The sequence below is a fragment of the Diadema setosum genome, chromosome 21 (assembly GCF_964275005.1).
Source record: "Diadema setosum chromosome 21, eeDiaSeto1, whole genome shotgun sequence".
Classification (NCBI taxonomy): domain Eukaryota; kingdom Metazoa; phylum Echinodermata; class Echinoidea; order Diadematoida; family Diadematidae; genus Diadema; species Diadema setosum.
Genome location: NC_092705.1, coordinates 4,277,808 through 4,300,895, shown reverse-complemented (window position 1 = coordinate 4,300,895; position 23,088 = coordinate 4,277,808). Strand labels below are relative to the sequence as shown.

The following is a 23,088-nucleotide window of genomic DNA, read 5'->3' as shown; positions in this document are numbered from 1 at the left end:
TCCTTCTTTTCTGACTGATAAAAAAAAAAAGACGGATGATTTGGCTCAAAAGTAGAAAAGACAGAACAGGGCCCCGTTGCAAGAAAGTTGCAATCAATTGCAAATAATTGCTAATTTTGAAACAACCATTCTGATTGGCTCAGGGTCTGCCCTATTAAGAAGACATGCATGTAACAATGATTTTGATTGGTCAGTGACAATCAGTTGCAAGTTGCGTTTAAACGCAAAGTTTCTAGCAACGGGGCCCAGTTCTCCTAGGAAGTGCGTAATAAAACTACCGCGAAAAATAGGAAACTTCTACTGAAACAAGAACTAGCAATGGTCAAAATTCATATTCTTTCCTCCAAATTCAGAATAGTTGGGAGGTCTGAATACATATTAAATACATTTTCACCACACAACTACACTACAAACACTGCTTCCACAATGTGATATTTTGTGTTTGCGTAGGTCTTTATTAATCGCTATTTTTATCATTAAACAAACAGACAATTGAAACAAGCTGTGTAACATTCCATATTTAGAGCTGTTAGTAGTTGTCCTATAAAGCATAGAATAGACTCCGCGAATTAAAGCAGTCGCTGCCACAGCAAACGCATAAGGTAAACATTTCAAAATAGCAAATGGTCACAGAAAACTTCACAGAAAGTGAACAGCATCAAATCTTCTGTTAAGTCTCCCTTTCCCAAGAAGATGAAAGGGTTAACAAATGAAGAAAATTCATGTAAAAGGGGCTAACTTATTTTTGTACGCTAAGATTGCTAATACAGGGGAATATCTTGGGCAAGTGTGACAGGTTGATCAAGAAATGATTTACCGGGCACGAAGCCAACACCCATCGCCTATGACAGGCTCTACAATAAAGAACGAACAAACAAACACTTGCTTGTGATCTGTGCCACTTCAATACGTATAAATATCGTCAAGTACGAGGACATGTGAATAGTCAAAAGCGAATACTAGGATGTTCTCTGATCCTCAACTTCATGTCCACATAGTCAATTAGAGTTAAAAACAAAACAAAATACAAATGTAGAAAGAAAATGATTGAAGGGGAAAGAGGCTTTACTAAAACGCATGGAAGACTAAAATCTGCATTATTTATGATGTAGACATACACATACACGTGGAGAAGACCAAACTCTTTTTGTAAAAAAAAAAAAAAAAAGGGGGGGGGGGGCAACTTCCACGTCCTTTCAAAACTCTTATGCAATACAGGGAGAAATTAGATATGGACTCTAGTGTATAATGAATGGTACAGTAAAATCAGTAATTGATCCAAAAATGAATGCATATCATTTGAACATTGTAATGTGCTACCATTGTTTGATTGGCTGAAAATGCACTCATCACGTGTGTCTACACAATGCGTTCAGAAAGCTGGTCATACACAAATGTAGTTTAATGGGATTTACACTGAAAGGATAATAAGGACTGGTATCCACTCAGCCCGTAATCTGCGGTGACGTCACTGGCTGGATTACGGTCTGCACGTCGTCTATGACGTACTTCCGGCCGTCTCCAGATGTCAAGAACTGCCATGGAGAAAAAGGTCATTTAAGAAATTATTAAATGTGACCGTGCACCTCAAAACGAACATAAAGACGCACACACTGATTTTGCGTGAGGACTGAAAATAAGTGAAATGGGTCAACCTAGCCGAACTTGACTTTTTCATATTTTCTGAAAGAGCGGGTCGTCTTTTACATTATGCTAAAATTTGGTATCATAAAACGGGCAGGAAAGTGTGTTTTTTTAGCAGTTTATCTCGATCATTTTTGGTAGAATAGTGTGATTAGGTGTGTCTTTAGAATCCCTTTTTAATTTTTGAAAAACCTTGTCCACACTCTTCACTTTCAACTCTAATAACTTTTGAAAGGATAGTGCTACTGCTTTGAAAGTTGGAATTAATCATGGACAGAATATTTTAATGAGGCACGCTTAATTTCAGTTTAATCTGATAATCCCTTCATTGTTGTTACTCTGGCGGTTTACTTTCTGTTTTTTGTCCCATTCATTGCACAGCCAGCACGGTTTGGTAAAGATTAAGTGCCTGAATAGACACTGTACTTCAGAGCCTCTTTTCTCAGTTCGCTCTTTTCCTGAGTTTGTGCTTTCTTTCCAATATTTAGATAGGTTAGGAGAGTCAATTTGATTTGAGTTATACATCATTTTAAAGCTTAAAGTCTGCTCTTTCAGAATATGGTCTTAACTAAAAATTCATGCCTGGCGACTTTTTGTTTGTTTTGAGGTGCATGGTCACAAATATAAAAACAAAATGTAGACCGAAATGAAGAATGACCACAAGAGGGAGGAATACCTAAATACTGTACCACAACTGATCTCGCTCGAGATGCAATAACGCGATAAAGGTTAAAAAGGAAAGAAAGAAAAGAAAGCTGTATTCACTGGAAAACGTAAAACCCAGATAAGCCATTAACAAGCTTCCCAAAAGTACAGTCTCACGAACACACATGCGTATTATACAAGTAAGGCTCGACGCTAACTTTTTTGTCTTGGAGGCCCGCCAATTGCATTTTGTGGTAGAAAAAAGTAAAAAAAAACCAAAAAACAAAAAAAAAACAAAAAAAAAAACAAACAAACACCAGGTTGTTTGAAGAAATAGAAATATGTTTATGAAAATCTGCAATCAAGAATGAGGAAATCCGTACCTGGCCTTTGTGCAGCTCTAGTCCCGGAACTGTAGGCACATTTAGGGTGAGGACCGGAGGTGGGGGATTCGTTGTGGACTTCTCGACGGCGGACCCTTCCCCGCTGGCGGCGGTCGCGGCCTGCGCAGGCGGGTCGGACACGGAGCTCGGGAGTAGCGTGGCTCGGACCAGCTTGCTGGTGACGAAAGAAGTGGAGCCTGGTCCTGGAGCTATTTGTCGGAGAACTCCTGCAGGCGATCGCACCACTAAACAAGGACGGAAAGGAGGGGTGAGCTAAGGATGTATGATAGAGACTCATACCATCGGGGAATTTTGCTCTTTAAATAATCAATTTGTTGCCTTGGGCTTGTACCTAGCACCTCCCAATTTCGAGTGTCGAGCCTTGTATTATATTGAGAAAAGAAAATGGAATTAATTAAGTCATTTAGTCTACACATAATTTACCCCATCCCCCGAGAAAAGCCAATTCAAGAAGTTAAACATAGCAACTGAGTTTGTTAGAAAGTTCTGTTCCAGAAAGAAACAATCATACATGGATCAAAAAAAGTGGTCAAGTGAAAGATACTTTGTATCATACCTTATGAAATGCTATCGATGAATAAACAACAACAATAATAATAATGATAATAATAGATATAGATTGAATAATTGTTTCACAAATCACAGACTTATGTTTTCTGGGACTTATCGGTTCCAGTGACCATACACCAACAAGGAGCCTACAACCAAACCATGAAAAGAGAGTGGTGATACCCTTGGTCTATTAATGGCAAATTTCCTAGGAAACGGGGACCATGAAATACGCTTGGTCTAAGTGGGCGCGTGACAAAAACAACAAGAAGCAAACAATTAATAAAAGAAAGACAAACCCTCAAAGACCTGATTATAGATCAATTAAACGTTCTGAGTTTTTGAACGGAACAGTAGAAGTGCGTTTAAAAGAAACTTGCAAGGGTAATGATGCCTATCATGCAACCCGATATCTCATGTAGATATGAATGTATTCTGAGATATTTCCCCTCTCTTTGTGCATTTTTGTACTCCTTACAGTTCGATTACATCTTTAGACAGCCCCAGCGTCCGCGGTACTAGTCTCTTGCGAGTAGATAAGTTGATGTGTGTGCATGTGTGTGTGTGTGTGTGTGTGTGTAAGAGACGGTGTTTGGGCGCGTATAGGCTCGTGTACGTCCAGTACAACTCATTGAAGTACGCTTCGTGTGTGCCCTCTCTGAAGGGGATCGTTCATATGGCTTGAATAAGGGTGCAATGAGCAGTAAGAAGATCTAAAGACCACAATGATTGACATAATGTTGACTATGATGCAACGATGGAACAAACGATGAAAAGCAAAAGAAAAAAAAAAAGAAAATCTCTTTACCGTTATCTCAGTTAGGTTCGCTTTTACTATCATATGACACATAAACACTATGCTTAATAATTGTGTTTAATGCTTATGGAAGGGCTGTATCTCTGTTACCTTGCAAGTTCACCTACGATTCAAAGAAGTTGGAAGACATTCAGGGATAGCGGTACCTTTTGTGGAGGCCTTGTTTGACTGTGCAGTGGTGGCGGGTGAAACGTTCGTACCGGACAAAGCGCTGAAGCAGGAAGCATCGCTGCGGCCCCTCTCCGGCGTTGCTGCCAGAACGTCTCCGTCCCCTGTGACGCCCGGACTCGCGGCTGAGGCGGCGAACGCCAAGGGGATGATGTCGGAACTCCGGATTGAGGCTTGATCGCAGCTAGGGCCATCGGAGCCAGGGGTAGCCGTGTCCGCAGGATATGGCGCCGGGATAGCGATAGTCTATTTTAATTGAAGCAGGAAATGATTGAAATGTGAATTATTGTGACTAGAATTTGCTTGTAAATACTATATACATTTTCATTTTACTGGCTTCTTTTTATAAGTGTGGCCTCATGAGTTGGCACACTAGATTTTTGAGGTATTGTCCTTGTTTGTGCAAAGTCAGTTTCTTTTTTTTTTAATATCAGTAAGAGGATGTAAAATAGATGACACAATACGAATGCTTCCCTTGTGAGGCGATGACTTCATCGCTTTCTCAAGTTTGCATGATTAAACGTGAGCGTGATCTTATGTCCCTATTTCTGAAGACATGTAAAATATCTCCGATTATAACGAGAGTTTCACTGTTTTGCTTACTTAAATAACTTTATTTTTTCAATAATCATCTAGCGTAATTATGTGGTAGGTTCGCGGATACGTCGGCGGGACCTCTACAAAATGTCTTAACATACCTTACGTGTGTCCGTAGGCCTGCTTTCAGCCGAGTCAGCGGGATTGCCGAGCATCGCTGGTCCCGAAGATGTCCCGCTCTTTCCGGGGCTGGTCAGCTGTTCTAGGAGGTCGTCACACTCGTCTGCGTCGAGATCGACGTCCATCAGGAGGAATCTATCCGACACTGTGCAGGTGAAAATGACCGTCATTGCACGATAATAATGATAATAATGATAATGATAATCATCATCATCTTCATCATCACTATCATCATCGTCGTCGTCGTCGTCATCATCATTTTCATCATCATCATCATCATCATCATCATCATCAACATAATGTCTTATTTATGCAGGGTAGCGTCTTGCATGTCTTCAGTGTTGCCCCTGCTCTACCAGAGGGTCCTGCCATTATTAATACCCTAGCGTTGCCAGGTACCCGTTTATAAACCTGGGTCGAGAGGGACATGATAGGTAAAAACAACTTGTCCACGGACGTACAGCACTGGACGGGAATCGAACTCCGATCCTCCGATGAGGAGTCGGAGATCTTCTCCACTAAGCCACAGTGCGATGATGTTAAGTCTTGAGGTTAGTCACCAGCGACAACTGCACTGCTTTGTACGCTTATCTGTGGACACGATTTCTTGTCTATCCATTTTTTTTTTGTTTTTGTGTAGGCCTAATACAACTCTGTGTTCTTTGGAACAGGTGCTGAAAGTGTGCCGAATAGCACTGTTTTGGTTCTTCATTGATAATATATGTTTCTCACTTGCTGTGATCTGCAAAATGGACGCCGGATCTTCGGAGGTGAGATGGGAACAACTGTCTTTTTATGACATTTCAGGAAATAAAAGCTTACTCATAGATATTTTCCTGTTTGTACTTTAGAGGAGGTGAGGGTCCCATTCAGGTGTAAACTACTCTCATGGGAGATTACTAGTAGGCCTACATCAAAAATTACTGTTGACTTGACATGTTATCTATGTACAGACATTCTCAAGACAATGCTGACCATGAAGAATGGAATCTGTTCACGTGTCGGCCCCCTGATGTAATGGCACTGAAACATTCTATTGTCACGCTGTGTTTTAACTTCAAAGTTGGTTACCATACGTTTATTACGTACAATCGACAATGAGAATTCATGCAAAACGGCTTTCTAAAACAACTGCTGCTGCTCGCGAATGTACTACCGCTTATATATTTATCATACTATATAATATAGTTTCTTGTATAATTACTATTTTTGAAAGTGATTCTGAAGATACAGGTAGTACTTATCATCAGGGTAACAACAGAAAGCGATCACGATGGTGATGGAAGATGAGAATGACAGGAAGATTTCAAGTTTTGTCAGTCCAAGCAAATACCCTGTGAGGGATAACGCCGAAATATCCTATAGAGGATAAAACGGGAGGACCGAGCGAGCTCGCCGAACCTGGCTCAGTGCCAAGCGAATCGCCTTCACGTGTAAAGTCTATGGGAACTGACAAAACCGCTTCGACATGCGTGTGTTAAAACACACACGGTGTATTTTGCTCACCGCGGATTGCGCTCGTTTTCCCTCAGAGTGAAGATTATTAGTCTTTCCTTTCATAGACCCTTTTGCAGGATACTCCGCGGTGAGCAAAATTCACACGGTCTCTGTCATAGCACAACATGTTCGAAAATTTTGTCCACTTAGCCTCATTCAATCCGGCCTGAATTTGTCAGGCTATGAGAGGGTATTTCAGGTTTATCCCTCACAGGGTACTTGCTTGGACTGTTTGTGGGCAGATTTCTTTCTGGACTTTGCCCCAAACTATGTGTGTTCACTCACTCGGGGTTTGAACTCCCATCACTCGACGCCAGAGGGCACCTTCTTCTCGCTGATACTTGTGAACCTCCGACACATAGAGAAGGTATTCCTCGTAGAACAGGTTGAGCAGGTGGAATGACCCTGGTGTTAAAAATCATGATAACATGTCTAGGTTGTCCTCGGATTATTCAAGAATGTAATCCAAAATTCAGTCAACAAAACACCTTACACATATAGGCCTGTGGTATATCATTTAAATTTCGTATTGCCTTTGGTCCCTCTTTTTTTGTTTTTGGCTCATTGGCAAATCGGAGGTTGTTAGCTCCAAACATCCTTAACAAGAAATAGAAAATGACAAAAAATTAAAAGATTTCGTCCAAAGCACTAATTAAAGAGTTCTGTTCTGAAGGGCGTATCTGATCACAATGTCCATGATCTATCTTTAACAAAGACGAAGAAGATATCTTTTCAACTGAAACACAAATTAGAATTATATCAAATCGAAATGAAGGTACATTGAAATAAAAATAGAAATTCTGCTAGTTACGTCACAGTCATATGAAAAGTCAACTTTTTACCCGATAAATGATAATGTCTGTTGATCATCTAACATCGAAGGGTTAGAAGGCTTGTTCTCCATCTGACTGCGATAAGATCTGCACTTGATCGTGGTTGCGTGAAGGGATTTTAAACATCAACTCCTTGGTGTACGGTGTAGGGATACATTTTTATTAAAACGAATGAAATTATCTGCAATGGCAATCCTCGGGCCAGCTCCTACGGTGTTACTATGTATGTATTACCGAAGCTGGTTGCACTGCGTAGTGTTTGGTCTCTGATGATCAGGCTGCAGATGTAGCACCAGCCAACCAAGAAGGCGCGCTCAGCGTTCAGGTACTGCTTGCTTTCCCGCGGGAAACCCTGGGAATGAGAAGAAAGAACAAGAAAGCAAAGAGAGACAATGGGAAAAGTGATGGTTTGAGTTAGAGAAAGGGGAGGGTAGGGAGAGGGAAAGAAAGAAAGAAAGAGAAAAATAACGATGAAGATGAAGAGATGAAGATAATTGAAAAGATAGATTGTTAATGTATCATAATTCAGCGCAGATCTGTTTATTTCATGCCCATGATCATGATGAAGAGCAGAAACTTACAGGTAAAATACATCATGCGTGATTTATATAACAACTAATGAACAGTGCATGTATTATGGTCTCTGAAACGGTAATTGCAATGGATTGAACGAGGAATGCAGAAAATTGCAGACGACATAATATCTTTTTCACTCCGTAGAAAAATATACACATCATTATTATTAATAATACACAGTTGCGTTGTGATTTCAACGATACTTGTCTAATTTGACCTTTCACCTTTTCGACAAAGTAGCAGCGGACATCTTCCACCCACTTGATGTGTTCTTCTACAGATGCACGTGTGTCAAGCAGCTCCCGGAATTTGTCCATATCTGGCAGGATTGTCAGAAAAGCGATAACAAATAAACAACAAACAAACTCGGATTGTCGGACAGATTAAAAAAAAAAAAAAAAAAAATCCGCAATTTTCGAGCCAGCGGTGACCAGTGATAATATTTCTGCAAATATGGCATAACCTTACGCACCCGAACTATATCCCCCAACCCATCCCCGCGTACAATGCAGGAATTCACAATCATTCTCGAATCTGAGCAGCAAAAATTTCAAATCGATTTTACGAGATGACCAATGACTAAGTTTGATAAAAAGAGTTTAAAACGTTAGTTCAAAAACAGCGCAATGATGTAAACATGATCTTCACCTTTGAAAAATATATTTACCACATTGCAATTATCATAACTAGTGAATGTTTATAACCCGAGTAATGATGAATGTCTGTCATGTCTGCAGATTATGCCTCACTAGAAGTGTGCCGTTTTAGTCGTCATACAAATGTTAGCCTGAATGCCACTGCATTCAAGAGCTACAACGTTCAAAAGATGAGGAAATATGTAACCACGGCTTATGAACATTTTCACATTTCATCCATATGTTACTGACTCTCATCCTCCAAAACCTATTAATTTTGTATGTGATGATTATGGGAATTCTAACGTCTCAACGATCCACTCACGACATCGGATTTCCCGGTGAGACACGCCCCGCGCCTCTGGCACCGCCCACATGAGCTGGTCGCACACCGTGTCGTGCTCTGTGCGTCGGTCCCAGTCAAGCCGCATCTGAGTGATGGTCGCATCGGCACCCAGGGCGCTGCGAGTCGCCTATTTCCACGAGGAACAGAGAAAAAAAAAATAAGAAGACACAAAAAGGGGGTATTTTACACACACACACACACACACACACACACACACACACACACACACACACACACACAACAACAACATCCAAACATACACATACATTCACACAGACAGACACATACTCGCATAATGTCTCATAAGTTAACCCATTCAAGTAAACTGCTATGATTAAAACTGCATGAAGTCATTTACACGAGAAGAATGAACCGGAATACCGTCGCGCGTCGGAATGAAATTAACACATATTCCTGATATCTAAAGTTCATCATCTTGTATATTTCATATGTCTTGTTGAACCTTGATCTTTAGTCCTCAAATTTGCACAAAGATACTGACATTTTCCCCCCCAAAAATGTACTAATATGACACTAAACGCAATGTTCACAGTTTATTGACGTGACAACTTTCGTGAATGATAAATCTGCGCCAGAAGGACCCGAAACTGATGTATCAGTCTCATTGTCTTTGTCACGAGTGTTACATATCATTACATGTTGATAAAGACGTAGCGTAATCTGTTTTATTTTGTTCCTTCTCGCAACGGTAGCATTGAATAATTTCAGTTTACACATGCTAAGCAGAGATTGTTACTGATACTCCATTATCTGGGACGGCAAAATTTGGCCTTTAGTGCTATACCCCTGCAATACATCCAACAAGAATTTGCGCCATTTATATGTGAAGGTATACATGTCCGGCATCCCGACATTTAGGACACCGAATTTCACTTATTGAGCCGGACTTCAGGAAAGGCTGGTAGGTTCCACGTGCCTTACGGGCAATGACGGGTATTGAGCATACATGTACACTGTGACCGGTTTAAGGACAGACACATGATACTCATTATCAGAGGTTGCTTTTCGCGTTCATTACACCATTACCCGAATTCTCCTTTGTATCCTATAAGGGAAAACTCCACTCTCTTCAAATTGACTTTAATAATAAGAGTCGAATAAAGTCGAATAAAGGAATTAGTAAAAAATGTCATATAAATCGGAGAAATAAATAATGTCATAATCGCTGAATACTATCGTTGATATTGCACATGGGAATCAGACATCAAATTATGTCATCATCTGTAAATGGTTTGTGCATATATAGAAATTTATACATTCATTGGTACATCATCGGGAATTTGGACAAACCTGAGCAAGATGTGCCAGGGAAGTCTTCCTCTTCAACAGTTGGGAGAAGCGCTTGGCCACTTTAACAAATCAAAAACACAAGAGAGTGCAAGAACAACAAACTATACGTTTACATCGTTGTACATGCGTGATGTTGAGAAAGAGCAGAAAGAAATATAGATTACATCCTCTCATCCTAGTTAGTAAATCTTAGCATCATTCAACACAATGTTGACGAAGATTATAATTTTTACATGATTTGTACTAAGATTTGGTTTTCGTTTGTTGAAAAGCTAAAAACACCAACACCGAATCAAATTCATAGATCATCATCTACAGGATCGATAGCATTCCAGAGAAGAGTGTTCGAAAATGCGAAAAGTATATAGCCATAACAATGCTAGAATTTTCTTTTTTTTTTACATAAACCAGAAAGGAGACAATTCATTGCTATAATGATTATATGCCTGCACTTACAACATGCAGCATCGATGTTCTTTTTCCCAAAATGTTTCTGACAATTTTTTAAAAATGTGTTTTGTTGTTGTTGCAATGAAGGGTAAGGAACATAATTGTATATATTGCTCAGCACAAGTATTACAGGATGATGATACTACAGCTGGGTTATGAACAAACATGATCGGGATTATTATCGATCTTATTATTATTATTGTTATAATAATTATTAATATTATTATCATTATTGTTATAATAATTATTAATATTATTATCATTATCATTATTATTAATATCATCACCATGATCATTATTACTTTATTTGTGCAAATATATTTTTGCTTCAAATATATAATATGATGTATATTTTCATGAAGAATTTGGCTACCGTATTTGGTTACGAACATACCAAAAGGCATCAGTAAAGGTCAACATACATTTGGATTGCCGAGGCCTTTTAAGTCAGCATTCATCATAAAAACAAACAAACAAACAAACAAGCAAACAAACAATGGATTGTTGACATTCTCTTTATACCTGGCAGCTTGTATTGGGCCAACTGCTGTGGGTACGTGGTCTGCACGGTTTGCGGAAATCTGCAGGAAAACTGACGGATGCTCTGCAACAGACTATCAATATGAAAACCGAAAGAAAAAGCAAAATTATACAACCATTCAATAACTGAATACAGAATCTTGCTTAACACAGATATCTTCCTTTACTACTTTTCCTCTCTTGCTCCGAAACTATGGAACAATCTTCCCGTCAGCATCCGACAAGCCAATACACTAGATTCATTTAAGTCAAACCTCAAAACATATCTCTTTAGGAAGTGTTATCTGTGTCGGTAGTGTACTAGTATTTGTAATTGTTGTCATATATATGATTGTTTACTATACTTATATGTGGATTGCTTATTGTTTTCTTCTTCACTCGTTCTCTAGCTTTGTTTTTCCCCAGCGCTTAGAAATATGATATTAAGCGCTTTATAAATGTTATGTATTATCATTATTATTATTACGTGAAAAGCACTAACATGTACTGCACACACATTTGCACTCCAGTAGTTTGGAGCAACTGAGTATTACGTTTAGATGTAGACAGTAGATGTTGATGTAGATCATTTGTTTCCCGTGCCCGCCATAAAGATCAAAAGTTACCAAAATCTTGATCTCCACGCATATGTCAAAGTAATATCTATGTCACGTCTTCCACCCCTGGCCTGAGAATACAGCGTAAATCTTGTGTTTAAAAATGTTTGATTTGTGATGTTGAATGCAGCTATGCAGTTTCCTGCGAATTAAATATCAAATCATGTACGGCCTGCAATATCGTTGTAGTGTGATGGAATAAATTTAAAGACATCATAGAGCTATAATGCGCGAAAGAGATTCAATAACTTGTTCCAAGTCTGCCCTATATAAACAGTGGAGTAAAATTCAACGCTCTGCAGTTTTACAGTTAGTGGTTTGTCACATCTGAACCGTACTTGGTTGGGACGGGAGCAATGGTCCCTGGGATGAGCACGAATGCTATGGTGTGGTAGACGTAGGTGTCACAGACAGCCAACGCCTCGCACACTTGGGGGCAGCTCTCCAGAAGGGTTCTCTGCTTCACGCTTAGGGCACTCCAGAACGTCTGCACGTAGTAGTCAATCTGTGAAACGAAGAAGAGATTCGGAGCGTACAGAACCTCTGGCTATAGTATAGGTAACCATCAACCTTCCTCATCTTTTCCGTCATTTGCGACGCCGACGTTAAGGGGGCGGGGGGAACCCTATTCTGCCCTTGCGCAAGATAGCTTATCAAAAAACAAACAAACAAACAAACAAACGAACAAACAAACCCCGATCTCGCGTCGTCTGAGTTTTCACGACGGTTCTGATCCCATTTTAGCGTCCGTTCAAATTCATGGCGCAGAGAGCTGCTTGATGCAGTTAATGACGAACAGCACATGGGGCCCTATTCTATTTTGTATAGGTAGCGTCTTCGCGACGCCACAGCGAAGTACTTTGCAACACAATGCAGGGAGAGAGAACGGTCGTCTTAACGCCCGCGTCGCATATCTAGAGCTTCCTATCATACTGACAAAGATATAAACGTCTTTAATGACAAAGTTGTTCTATTAGGATAAGAGAACATGAAAATTTTGAAATTTGATAAAATCACTGGTCATACCATGCAAGCTCTGTTTTGTTTTGTTTTGTTTTGTTTTATTTTTATTTTTTTTTTTTTGTGGTGTGTGCTCGTGGTGCCTTCTGAGAGCAACCAAATCCTGATGAGTTGAATTTTGCATAATTCAATCTTGGGTTATTACACACATACTTGGGTCATTTCATTTCACATTTACATTCGTAACATGCTTCTACAGATTAAACAATAGTTATACAAATTTGTTAATTCCATAATTATACTAACAGAAGGAATCTAGACAGTGAGGGAATGCGTCCATCTAAAGAAAGAGTTATAAAAGCATAATGGTCTTTAGTTTAACGACCCTACTCGAATCAATTGCTGTTGATCTGATTTTTCGTTTTCAATCTGATGATCAGGTTATAGTCGGTCAAACAAAACAACTTTGCTCATTTAGCTGTAATTCTTTATTCTATTGTCTTTGAATTATTCACTCGGATCTCGAACGAATTGTTGTTGTTGTTGTTGTTGTTGTCGTCGTTGCTGTTGTTGATATAACCTGGGTTAGGATAAGATAACACGACACGTGCCGTTGTACCAATACAAGAAGCCAGTCCTTGCTGCTGTAATAACCGTATTAGAGTGATAATGAAAACCAATACGTGGCTTGGTGGTTTCATTATTGTGCTGGTATCAACAGTTGTTGTTCTCGTGGTTACACAATTAATGGCCTGATTAAAACTACAACATACAAATAGCGGCCTTATCGGACATTCAATATTTTACCTCATCCAGGCCGCCTCTGAGTACGACATCGAGAATCATCGTTGAGTGTATCTTGTAGTCTTCAAGAAGGATATCTACCTGTGTTTAACAATCCACCAAACAAACAAACGAACAAACAAAAGCAAAAGTAGAACGACCAAAACATGATACTAGTCATTAAAGAGCAACAAATTAGAGCAATGCCCTATGCAATGCTACTATCAGTGGTGCACGGAGAACGTGCCAACAATGCCGATGTAATGGTATCACATGGACATTAAGATCTGGAAGAAAAAAAAAAATTGAAGCATGTATACTGGCAAGTGAAATATTCGTAGAGGTGTGTTTGTGTGTACGTGTGTTTTGTTTAAATTTTTGATTCTGTGGCTATAAGAACAACAAACTCGAATTGGACATTGAATTGAAGTTGTACACCATGGTTTGTTTCAGAGACCGCTAATGTGATGTAAGCATTTTTCAGAAGTTACCATACGGGACCGGCTTTTACAGGTCCCATCCGAAGGACTAGTCAATGGAGATAAAGTGCCCTGCCAAAGGGGCACGGCCACAGCTGGCAGGAGACTCGAACCACTGACCTTGTGATTCAAAGTCCGTGGTTTTATCCATTCAACCACAGTTGGTCGTTGCTGTACCTCCTTATTTTGGAGATTCTTAAATTGACTGATTGATTTGCTTTTTTTTTTTAACAGAAAGAACACAACATATTACGACATAAATCTCATTAACTTCACAAGTAGAAGTAGTAAGCTACAGAATCAACAAACTTTAACTCAAAACAAAAATATACAAATAGACTTAATTAAGTTAATCTTGCATTACAAGTTAAAAGTTAGAGCTATAGAAAGTGCAGATGGCCGCCATATTAATTAAGTGTAGCTTGAAGGGATGGATTATAGGTGTGGAACTGAAGCTCCCCACCTCATTCTTGTTCAGTGTAGCCGGGAGATTGACGAGCTGACTGGCCCTGGGAAAATCCGGCAGCATCGATTCCCCGGGAGGAATCAAGGAGCTGACGCTGGGTGGTGGGACTGGTCCAACCTGACGAGGCAGAGTGATATAGAGCAATATTTGAGGTCATTTAAAGTGAAAACAAATACTTTGTCAGGGCATTTAACAAGAGAAGAATGAAACTATCCACAGTTTGTCTCTTCGTTCTAATATGAATGTATGTGATTATACTTGTAGTTACCGCTCTTTGTACTTGTGAGTAAAAAGTTTGGCAAATCTTGTCTATCTGAATTCTCCAAATTAAACTTATGAACAAGTACGAGTCTGCATTTTTCGGGTTGGATCACTGTATTACAGATTGGTCATAATTACATCTTTTGAACATGGGTTTCAGAAATCACATCTATACCTGTCATTCATCACAATCCGAAGTTGTATAAAGTCACCCCTCCAACTGCTTTCGTTAGACTTTTATGAAAGTCATCCACATTCAAGCAATGCCATCATTCTATTTCATTAGCTTTGGATGTTCTACTGCAAAGTGTAATATCATTTGGGGTGCCAGTATGTGTTTCATCGCTTCTAATGCTGTAATGGTCCCGGGATGATGACCATTAACTTTAGGACAGCCAAACCGAACAATGACCACAATAATAATTAATTCTCTTTCCTTCTGCAATATATTTCTTGGGAGTGCTCAAGGCACTGTATAACAGTGTTTCTATTTTGAAAGATCTTTGACGCGTCCTGCCAGCTACCCGAGTCTCTGATACTGCTAAGATATTATATGAGCTATGTAAAAATGGGGTTAAGAATTTCCTTTAAAAATGCTTATAAAAGTTACAAATCTGTTTGTGGGAGAATTTCAGATACTCAGTATTTTCCCTGGACAGTATTGTTAGAATAAACCATTTCGCAAACAGTGATAATTGCCACAGATACTGATATTTGTCAGAGATTTTCTCTGCAAAGGCAGTAAATCCAGTGTTGGTTCATGCATCATGATCTTTCATGGAGCTCAGTCAGCAAACCGTTCGACAATTTCTGAATTTGAGCCACCCAATAATGTTCAATACTGTTTCACGGTCAAGTGAAGTCAATGAGTGTTTACTGGAGCACTGTTTCCTAGCGTTGGCTTTGATGCAGGCAGCGTCGGGGTCATCAGGTCGCAGCCGAGTCCCGCCTTTCCTCCATCCTGCGTCATCATGAGAGCTCGCTTCGCGCCGAGTCCATCACCATGACTGGATGCGTGCGGTGTCATCACGGGCGAGGAAGCGAGCGAACCGAATGTCTTCGCTGTCGACGTCCCGGCCCCGCCAGGGGGACAGGGCAGCGACATGCGCTGCGAAGCCACGAGGGTGGAGTAGTAGGGCGAGTCGCCACGTATGCGTATGCCGTAGTAATGGTACTTGGACTGTCCTCTGGTTCCCAAGCGACGCGTCTTCAACTCGGTAAACACCTGTCGAATCATCTACGGGAATGCCAGAGAAAGTTTAAAAAAAAAAAAGTTGGAGCCCGCTTTATACCTTCCTGCCTATGGTAGAGCATATTGTTGTGGATGACTTGAGTGAAAGTAAAACTTTCGAACAAGTATGAAGAGACGGCATTACCGAAAGATCTTTTTCAAACATGCATGGATAACTTGGAGTAGATAAAAATCCTCTCAAGTCTGTGTAATTTTCAATGGCACGCCATGTTGACTAAATCTCTTTGAACAAAATAAAAACAAAACGAAGCTTTATTGAGATCGGACCTAACACAAGATACAAAGTGTGGTTACATTTCAAAGTATGACATGTTTTCACAAACCATTGACATTCGTCATGATCGTGATGGCCTCATATTGATCAAAATCATATATGTAATGAAAACATCATGGACTGAAAAGTTTCAAAATGACTCCCACATCATAAAAAAAGTTTACGTTTTCGAATGTCAAGCACGAGAGAGTACTAGTAGCCTCAGATTACGTCATATTCTCCAATCATGTCAACGAGAGAGCTATGAACTCTCTAATAAATACGCATGATATTATAACCGATCAAGATATAAGTGTTTCGTGAACTATACGCGAAATTTTAGTTTCCATTACCGTTCGACTCATTATGTCCGTTATTGATATAAATATCTCTATCAAAAGTAGAAATGAACGGGATTTGGAATTTGAATTTGACTGCATTATCATTTTACCTTCCCGAAGCTCGCGGCGTTCACGGGCTGCATGTTGTCCTTCTGACAGCACTCGCAGTAGTGGTCGTAGATGAGACAGCGCGGCAAGGAATAGCCCTGCGACGCCTCATAGTTCTGCATCAACCTGCACAAGGAAAGTCATTCACATCCACTCTGGAAATTAGTTTGTGTGAATAGATGTAGAAAAAAAAAATCAGATGAACATGCAGGACAGTGAAAGTGTAAAGTAAAACTAATTTTGAGGATGGAATTCACCTGCGAGTGTAAATGGATATAGTGATGGTCATAGTGTGCTCGTATCTGGACCTTTACCCAAGGGATTCGAATCATGTTGGGAGTTTACATCCTTAATGGACGTGTTTTACCTGAAATGGCCACATTCGTGCGGGTGCAGAAATGGGTACTGTACTTTTGAAAATGCTGGAATAATGAATGATGTAAATGGAGAGATCCTCTGGAAGCGCATTACAAACATTCAAGAGGCTACCCATCGGTACCTTGCATAGCATTATATTTTTTAAGTTATCATTACCGTTAGCATCAATTATTTTAACTAGCAGCGATGTCGACAATTTACGCAGGGAATATTGAGATAGATGACAGTCACAGAATAGAACTAAGCCAAAATCATGACAAAAAGGGAGAGAATTTGAAGAGTATTTATTGAGATTTATCTCACCATTCGTAAGTAGTCGTTGCTTGTCCGGTGTTTTGTATGCTCCCTTCGTCCAGCTGCCCGAGAGCAGACCCTTTCTCCACCGCTACGCGCTGCTCATTAGAGTCTAAGTCCGCGGGCCCGGAAATATTTTGTTGAGTAACACCTTGCGATTGGAAGAGAATAATAACACTATGTTCAACTCGCAGCATCTAGAGCTGTGCTACTTTACTTTGCTATAGAGTTTTTGGTGCTGACATTTTACGAGATAATGCGACTGGTCCTCCGTAAAATTATAGTAAGTAGTGGTGGTATTATGGTAATGTAAATCTTAACATTACAAGGAGAGAGATATGAATTTCGTCCTAGTTTTTAGATTTTTATGATATATTTATAAACTCATAATGATATAAACTCATTAAACATAACACTATTTACATATGACTGCTAAAATACAGTGCTTCTAAGTAATCATTTATATCACTTTTTAAATCACTTTTCAACGAAAAGTTCAATAGTTAAATACAACGAGGGCCCCGTGTCTATTTACTATATACGTATTCAATACAAGTATCAACTTCAACCTTCATCTGGTTGCTCTTCATTTCTTCAGAGAGTTATACTATTACCATAGTAAATACATGTTATTTCGATAACGAACAAAATCAAACAAATAAAACTGCGGCGACATAAAAAGAAGGAGAGGAAGAAGAAGAAGAAGAAGAAGAAGAAGAAGAAGACCGTGTTATGTGCTGGAGACAAGTATGAACAAATGTCAAAAAATACCACTGCAATTTAAAAGCACAAGTAACACCGATAGTGCTGCCCAAATTACATCATATAGATTCTTCTTCTTCTGGTTAAAGCTGCCTCCTTCCATGGGCGTAAATCCCGGGGGGGATGGGGGGGGGGGGGATATATCCCCCCCTGAAATGGAGGAGGGGGGGATGGCCTGTACAATCATCCCCCCCTGAATTTTGAAGAAAAAAAAATGGAGGAAGCAGAAATGTGATTGTATCAATTTTGGCATATTGCATGACGTTTGTACGCCGGCCTTCAGACAGGTAACAGAGCTGAACAGTATTCTATCTTGTAGGAAATCGAATGCATAATTTTCTCAAGCGCTCGCTCGCTTCGCTCGCTCGCGGACATGGACATACACTGTAAGGTATGGCTCAGACGTTGACAACGTCAAATAGTGTAGGCCTACATATAAACATGCTAAGACGAGAGTAACTTGGGACCATCTGCAAAATATGTACGAAAACAAACAAACAAACAATAACAAAACTATATTGCCATAATTGGACCCCCTCCATTTCCTGAATCATTCATGAGGAACGACAGTGACTGATAATTCAGTCAAGATACATCTATGGGTATACCCAGGGAAGATCAGGGGCGTCGAAAATATCTCGGGGGGGGGGGGGGGGCAAAGGGCATTTGCCCCGCCCCTACGAAAGTGTTTAGGCAGGCAAATCATTTATCCCCCAAACAATTTCCGAGATGAGGACAAATTTCGAACTTTCTTAATGGAATTATTGTCCAAATACCGCCAGAACTATGCACCAAATCGTTGAATTGCAATCATAAACATGCAAAAGCTCCGCTATACTGGATCCCTTTCGATAAGTACACTGTTGAGATTTACGTATATTTCCCTAATTTGTCAAAGAGTGTGCAGCATATCTTTCACTTAACAAAAGGTCCCTCATATGCAGAGGCGTCGATGGGGGGGGGGGGGGATGGTTCCCCCATAAAAGTGGGACAAACCAAATCGCAAAATATAGCTAAAAACGGCAGTTTTTGGGGTGTAATATGTTAAAATTTTAAAGCTCGCTCGCTCCGCTCTCTCGCATTTAATCGCTAAGCCATTCCCCTTATGTTGCTACCAGTGATTGACAGCAGTTGTGCCCGGTGCGTCCCCCCCCCCCTAATCTCCAAAGCAAAAAATATAGCTACAAATGGCAGTTTGGGGGACTGTAAGATGTCAAAATTTTTCAAGCTCGCTCGCTTCGCACACTCGCATTAATCATTATGCCATTCTCATGATGTTGCTGCCATAAATTGCCAGCAGTTTTCGCCCGGTGCTCCCCCAAAGCTAAAAATAAAGCTACAAACGGCAGTTTTGGGACTGTAATAAGTCGAAATTTTGAAGCTCGCTCGCTCCGCTCGCTCGGATTTAATCATTATGCCATTCTCCTGATATTGCTGCCAGTAATTGCCAGCAGTTTTCGCCCGGTGTGCCTCCCCTTAATTTCCAAAGCGAAAAAACACAGCTACAAACGACATTTTCTGGGATTGCAAAATGTCAAAATTTTAAGGCTCGCTTGCTCCGCTCGCTCGCATTTAATCGCTATGACATTCTCCTGATGTTGCTGCCAGTGATTGACAGCAGTTGTGCCCGGTGCGTCCCCTTTAATTTCCAAAGCGAAAAATATAGCTACAAATGCCAGTTTTGGGGACTGTAAGATGTCAAAATTTTCAAGCTCGCTCACTTCGCACACTCGCATTTAATCATTATGCCATTCTCATGATGTTGCTGCCAGTAATTGCCACCAGTTTTCGCCCAGTGCTCCCCCTTAATTTCCAAAGCTAAAAATAAAGCTACAAACGGCAGTTTTGGGACTGTAAAATGTCAAAATTTTCAAGCTCACTCGCTTCGCTCGCTCGCATTTAATCGTTATGCCATTCTCCTGATGTTGCTGCCAGTACGAACTGCCAGCAGTTGCGCCCTGTGCGCCCCCCTTAATTTCCAAAGCGAAAAACATACAGCCCAAAACGGCAGTTTTTTTTTTACTGTAAAATGTCAAAATTTTCAAGCTCGCTCGCTTCGCTCGCTCGCATTTAATTGTTATGCCATTCTCTTGATGTTGCTGTCAGTAGTATTTGCCAGCAGTTTCACCCGGTGCCCCCCCCCCCTTAATTTCCAAAGCGGACAAAATACAGTCACAAACTGCAGTTTGGGGACTGTAAAATGTCACAATTTTCAAGCTCGCTTGTAACAGTTTGTCAGAAATATATCACTCTCCTCCCACTTTATATTTCATGCAAAAGAGTGAGACATCCGATCCCTGTAAAGTGTGTGTGTGTGTGTGTGTGTGTGGGGGGGGGGGGTTACCAAGCTTCTCTCACCCCCCCCCCCCCCCCCGTCCCCCTCAAGGCTGCGCCGGTTCGGTTATGGGCTTGTAATCGTGGTGATGGTGACTATCGCCGATCATCCCCCCACTCCTCAGTATGGATTTACGCCGTTGCCTCCTTCAATTAGCTGAGTATTCTTGCAGATTAACGTAAAACCAGCAATCTCTGTAAGGGGCTTTACAAATCAAAGTCAAGGACATTATAAAGGGTCATCCCACGAGACCGACAACCATGAGTCATACAGCCCACGAGTCCTACAGCCCACGAGTTCGACACTAGGCAAATAAAGCCCATGAGACCGACACAAAGTAAAAAAAAAACCAGCAAAAAACAACAACAACAACAACAACAACAAAAAACCCCAAACCCCAAACCCAAACTAACATGATCGACAGATATAGAACACGGGGTTTAATGTGTCGGTCTCGTGGGCCTTGTTTGCTTACTGTCGAATTCATGGGCTGTATGACTCGTGGGCTGTAGAACTTGTAGGCTGTATGACTCGTGGTTGTCGGTCTCGTGACGTGCACCCCATTATACTAGTAATTGTCTGTGTAATACTAATAAAAGAGACAATCAGTCTAGGTCAAAGTTCTACAACAATTGTGAGAGCAGGACCTTCCGATGTGGATACCGTACCTGTGTGCGAGTTCACAACTGCCTGGATGTCGTCCTGGGAGATAGTGATCAAGGGGGACGAATGACCACTGCCCAGATCATCGTCCGTGGACGAGGAGTCCTGATTCATAGTGACTCCAATGGTAAAAGGGCAGCGTGACTCAAGTCCTGGAAGGTGATGATGACGATGATGATGATGAAAATTGTTGGTCCTCAACTGACAAGCAAATTAGAAAATTATTCATGTACATAGGGTGTGTATGGGGGGGGGGGGGGTAATTTGAATAACAATGTTAGATATTTTCTGAAGAGGTTTGCCATTGAAAAACAAACAACTAGAAAATGTATTGTATTGTACATTGTATATTGTAATTAGGACCTATTGCAATTACTGTTGACCGTAGTAGATAAGGCCAAGAAAAGCAAAACCAGCTAGAAATAGAATGAACACCAGCTCACAGCTGTCATAAGTAAAACCCTCAAAGCGAGGCTTTGTTGCTTGATCAACTTTAATTAGGGTCTACACTAGACTCTAATTGTCTAAATCCCTGTCGTACTCGTAGAGTCGTAGATATGTTCTAGTGTAATAGAACAGTGCGGAACATAGAAGTCTCAGAACACTGCTTCTAACAGTTCTAACGTTAGTGTAGATGTCTACTTCTACTAGACGTTTTTCTCAGGCAACATTTACATAACTATATAGCAAAACAAATATAGAAAGGCTCTAAAGTTAATGATAAATTAATTAAAGTTATATTAACACACCCTTAATACAATTAAGAAAGATTCTCAGCCCTTGAAACTATTAATTACCACCAGCGAGTCACATACTAGTATTCAGCCAAATAACACTTGATCTCAAATAGATTCTGTGATTGATGAACATGGAATCTAGACCCTATGAATGTTATGAATGTGTGTTTTTAGTAATTTTACACTTAACGTTACACTTAACTGTACAGTGCATGTTTGTGTATTTTCTAATGAATTAAAACTGCCTTAGCACAAGAGTCTACTGGCTGCAAGAAAAATGCACCGATGTAGATAGTAGATCTAAAACCAGTATCCCAAGATCTTAAACAATGTTTCATCCTTCTGTTAGTGTTTTAGAATTTTCCTGAAGATTTAAACTGAAGGCCTACACTGTCGACTGTCGTATCTAACGTTGCGAGATTTTGCCGAAGTATGACCCTTGCCTTGCTACTAGACGTCTAGAGTACCGAAAGCTCAGGCCCCTTTTGACTCCATTTTACTCCATTGGCTCGTGTATTTGCATTGGCCTTGTTCTACGTAGAACAGAGAGCCTGGTCTAGGGCCTACCCCCAGGTATTTTTCAACAGCATTCAAGTAGATTCTAGGCAGTTTTGCTGCTCAAACAGTATGGAGTTTATAGTTATTCTACATTTTACTCTTAAACTTGAATTGAAATGTAAGGGGAAACTCTTCACGTTCATATTAGGCCTAGGCCTATATTAATTTTGTATGATAAACTCACCAAATCCCCAGAGGAAAACGGCTCAGCAGGTGAATCAAATAACACGCCAGCAATTGTGTTTTTTTCGACGATAAATTGGTCATCCGTCCGTGTAACAATTAGAATCAGTTTACAGAGGTGTTGAAATTATGCATTGATTCCGGTAGAATCGTGGGTGGGTCGTAATTTGCGCCGGACATTGTGCTGCACGTCTAGAAAATCTAACGTTAGACCCAAGCCTTTACAATATTGCAAGATCGAGTATGAGCAATCTTTGGTATGAGTATACGCGCGCCGGGCGCTAACTTAGGTGTTTTGTGCGCGTTGTGTATGCACCATGTATTGTATTACAATGGCGATGGGTGCGCGTCGCATGCGGAAGGCGAGGCGCATTACATTTCCTGACGCATCATGATACGCCATATCGTGCGTGGTACACGCGTACTAGTATGGTTGGGTGCTGTTATACCGGCCACCTAACGTTTTTCTATCAATAGAAACGTGAAAAATCTCACAATTTGCCTGAAATTTTACTCACGTGTGGAGAAAATACTCCGGATTCACAAG

At 40.4% G+C, this 23,088-nt stretch overlaps 1 protein-coding gene across 1 annotated transcript; it reads right to left on the bottom strand.

Moving 5' to 3' along the window:
* Positions 1-434: 434 nt before the first annotated feature.
* On the bottom strand, positions 435-22,720 carry LOC140244310 (transcription factor RFX4-like). Its single transcript, XM_072323952.1, has 18 exons — positions 22,543-22,720; positions 21,069-21,264; positions 17,313-17,454; positions 16,634-16,757; positions 15,555-15,914; positions 14,414-14,533; positions 13,496-13,573; positions 12,067-12,233; positions 11,115-11,206; positions 10,143-10,201; positions 8,811-8,958; positions 8,075-8,169; positions 7,509-7,626; positions 6,727-6,846; positions 4,926-5,089; positions 4,206-4,473; positions 2,673-2,917; positions 435-1,535 (listed from the first exon to the last, which is right to left on the bottom strand). Exons 2-18 carry the CDS (start codon positions 21,175-21,177, stop codon positions 1,446-1,448), a joined length of 2,499 nt encoding a protein of 832 aa, XP_072180053.1. The 5' UTR covers positions 21,178-21,264; positions 22,543-22,720; the 3' UTR covers positions 435-1,445.
* Positions 22,721-23,088: the final 368 nt, after the last annotated feature.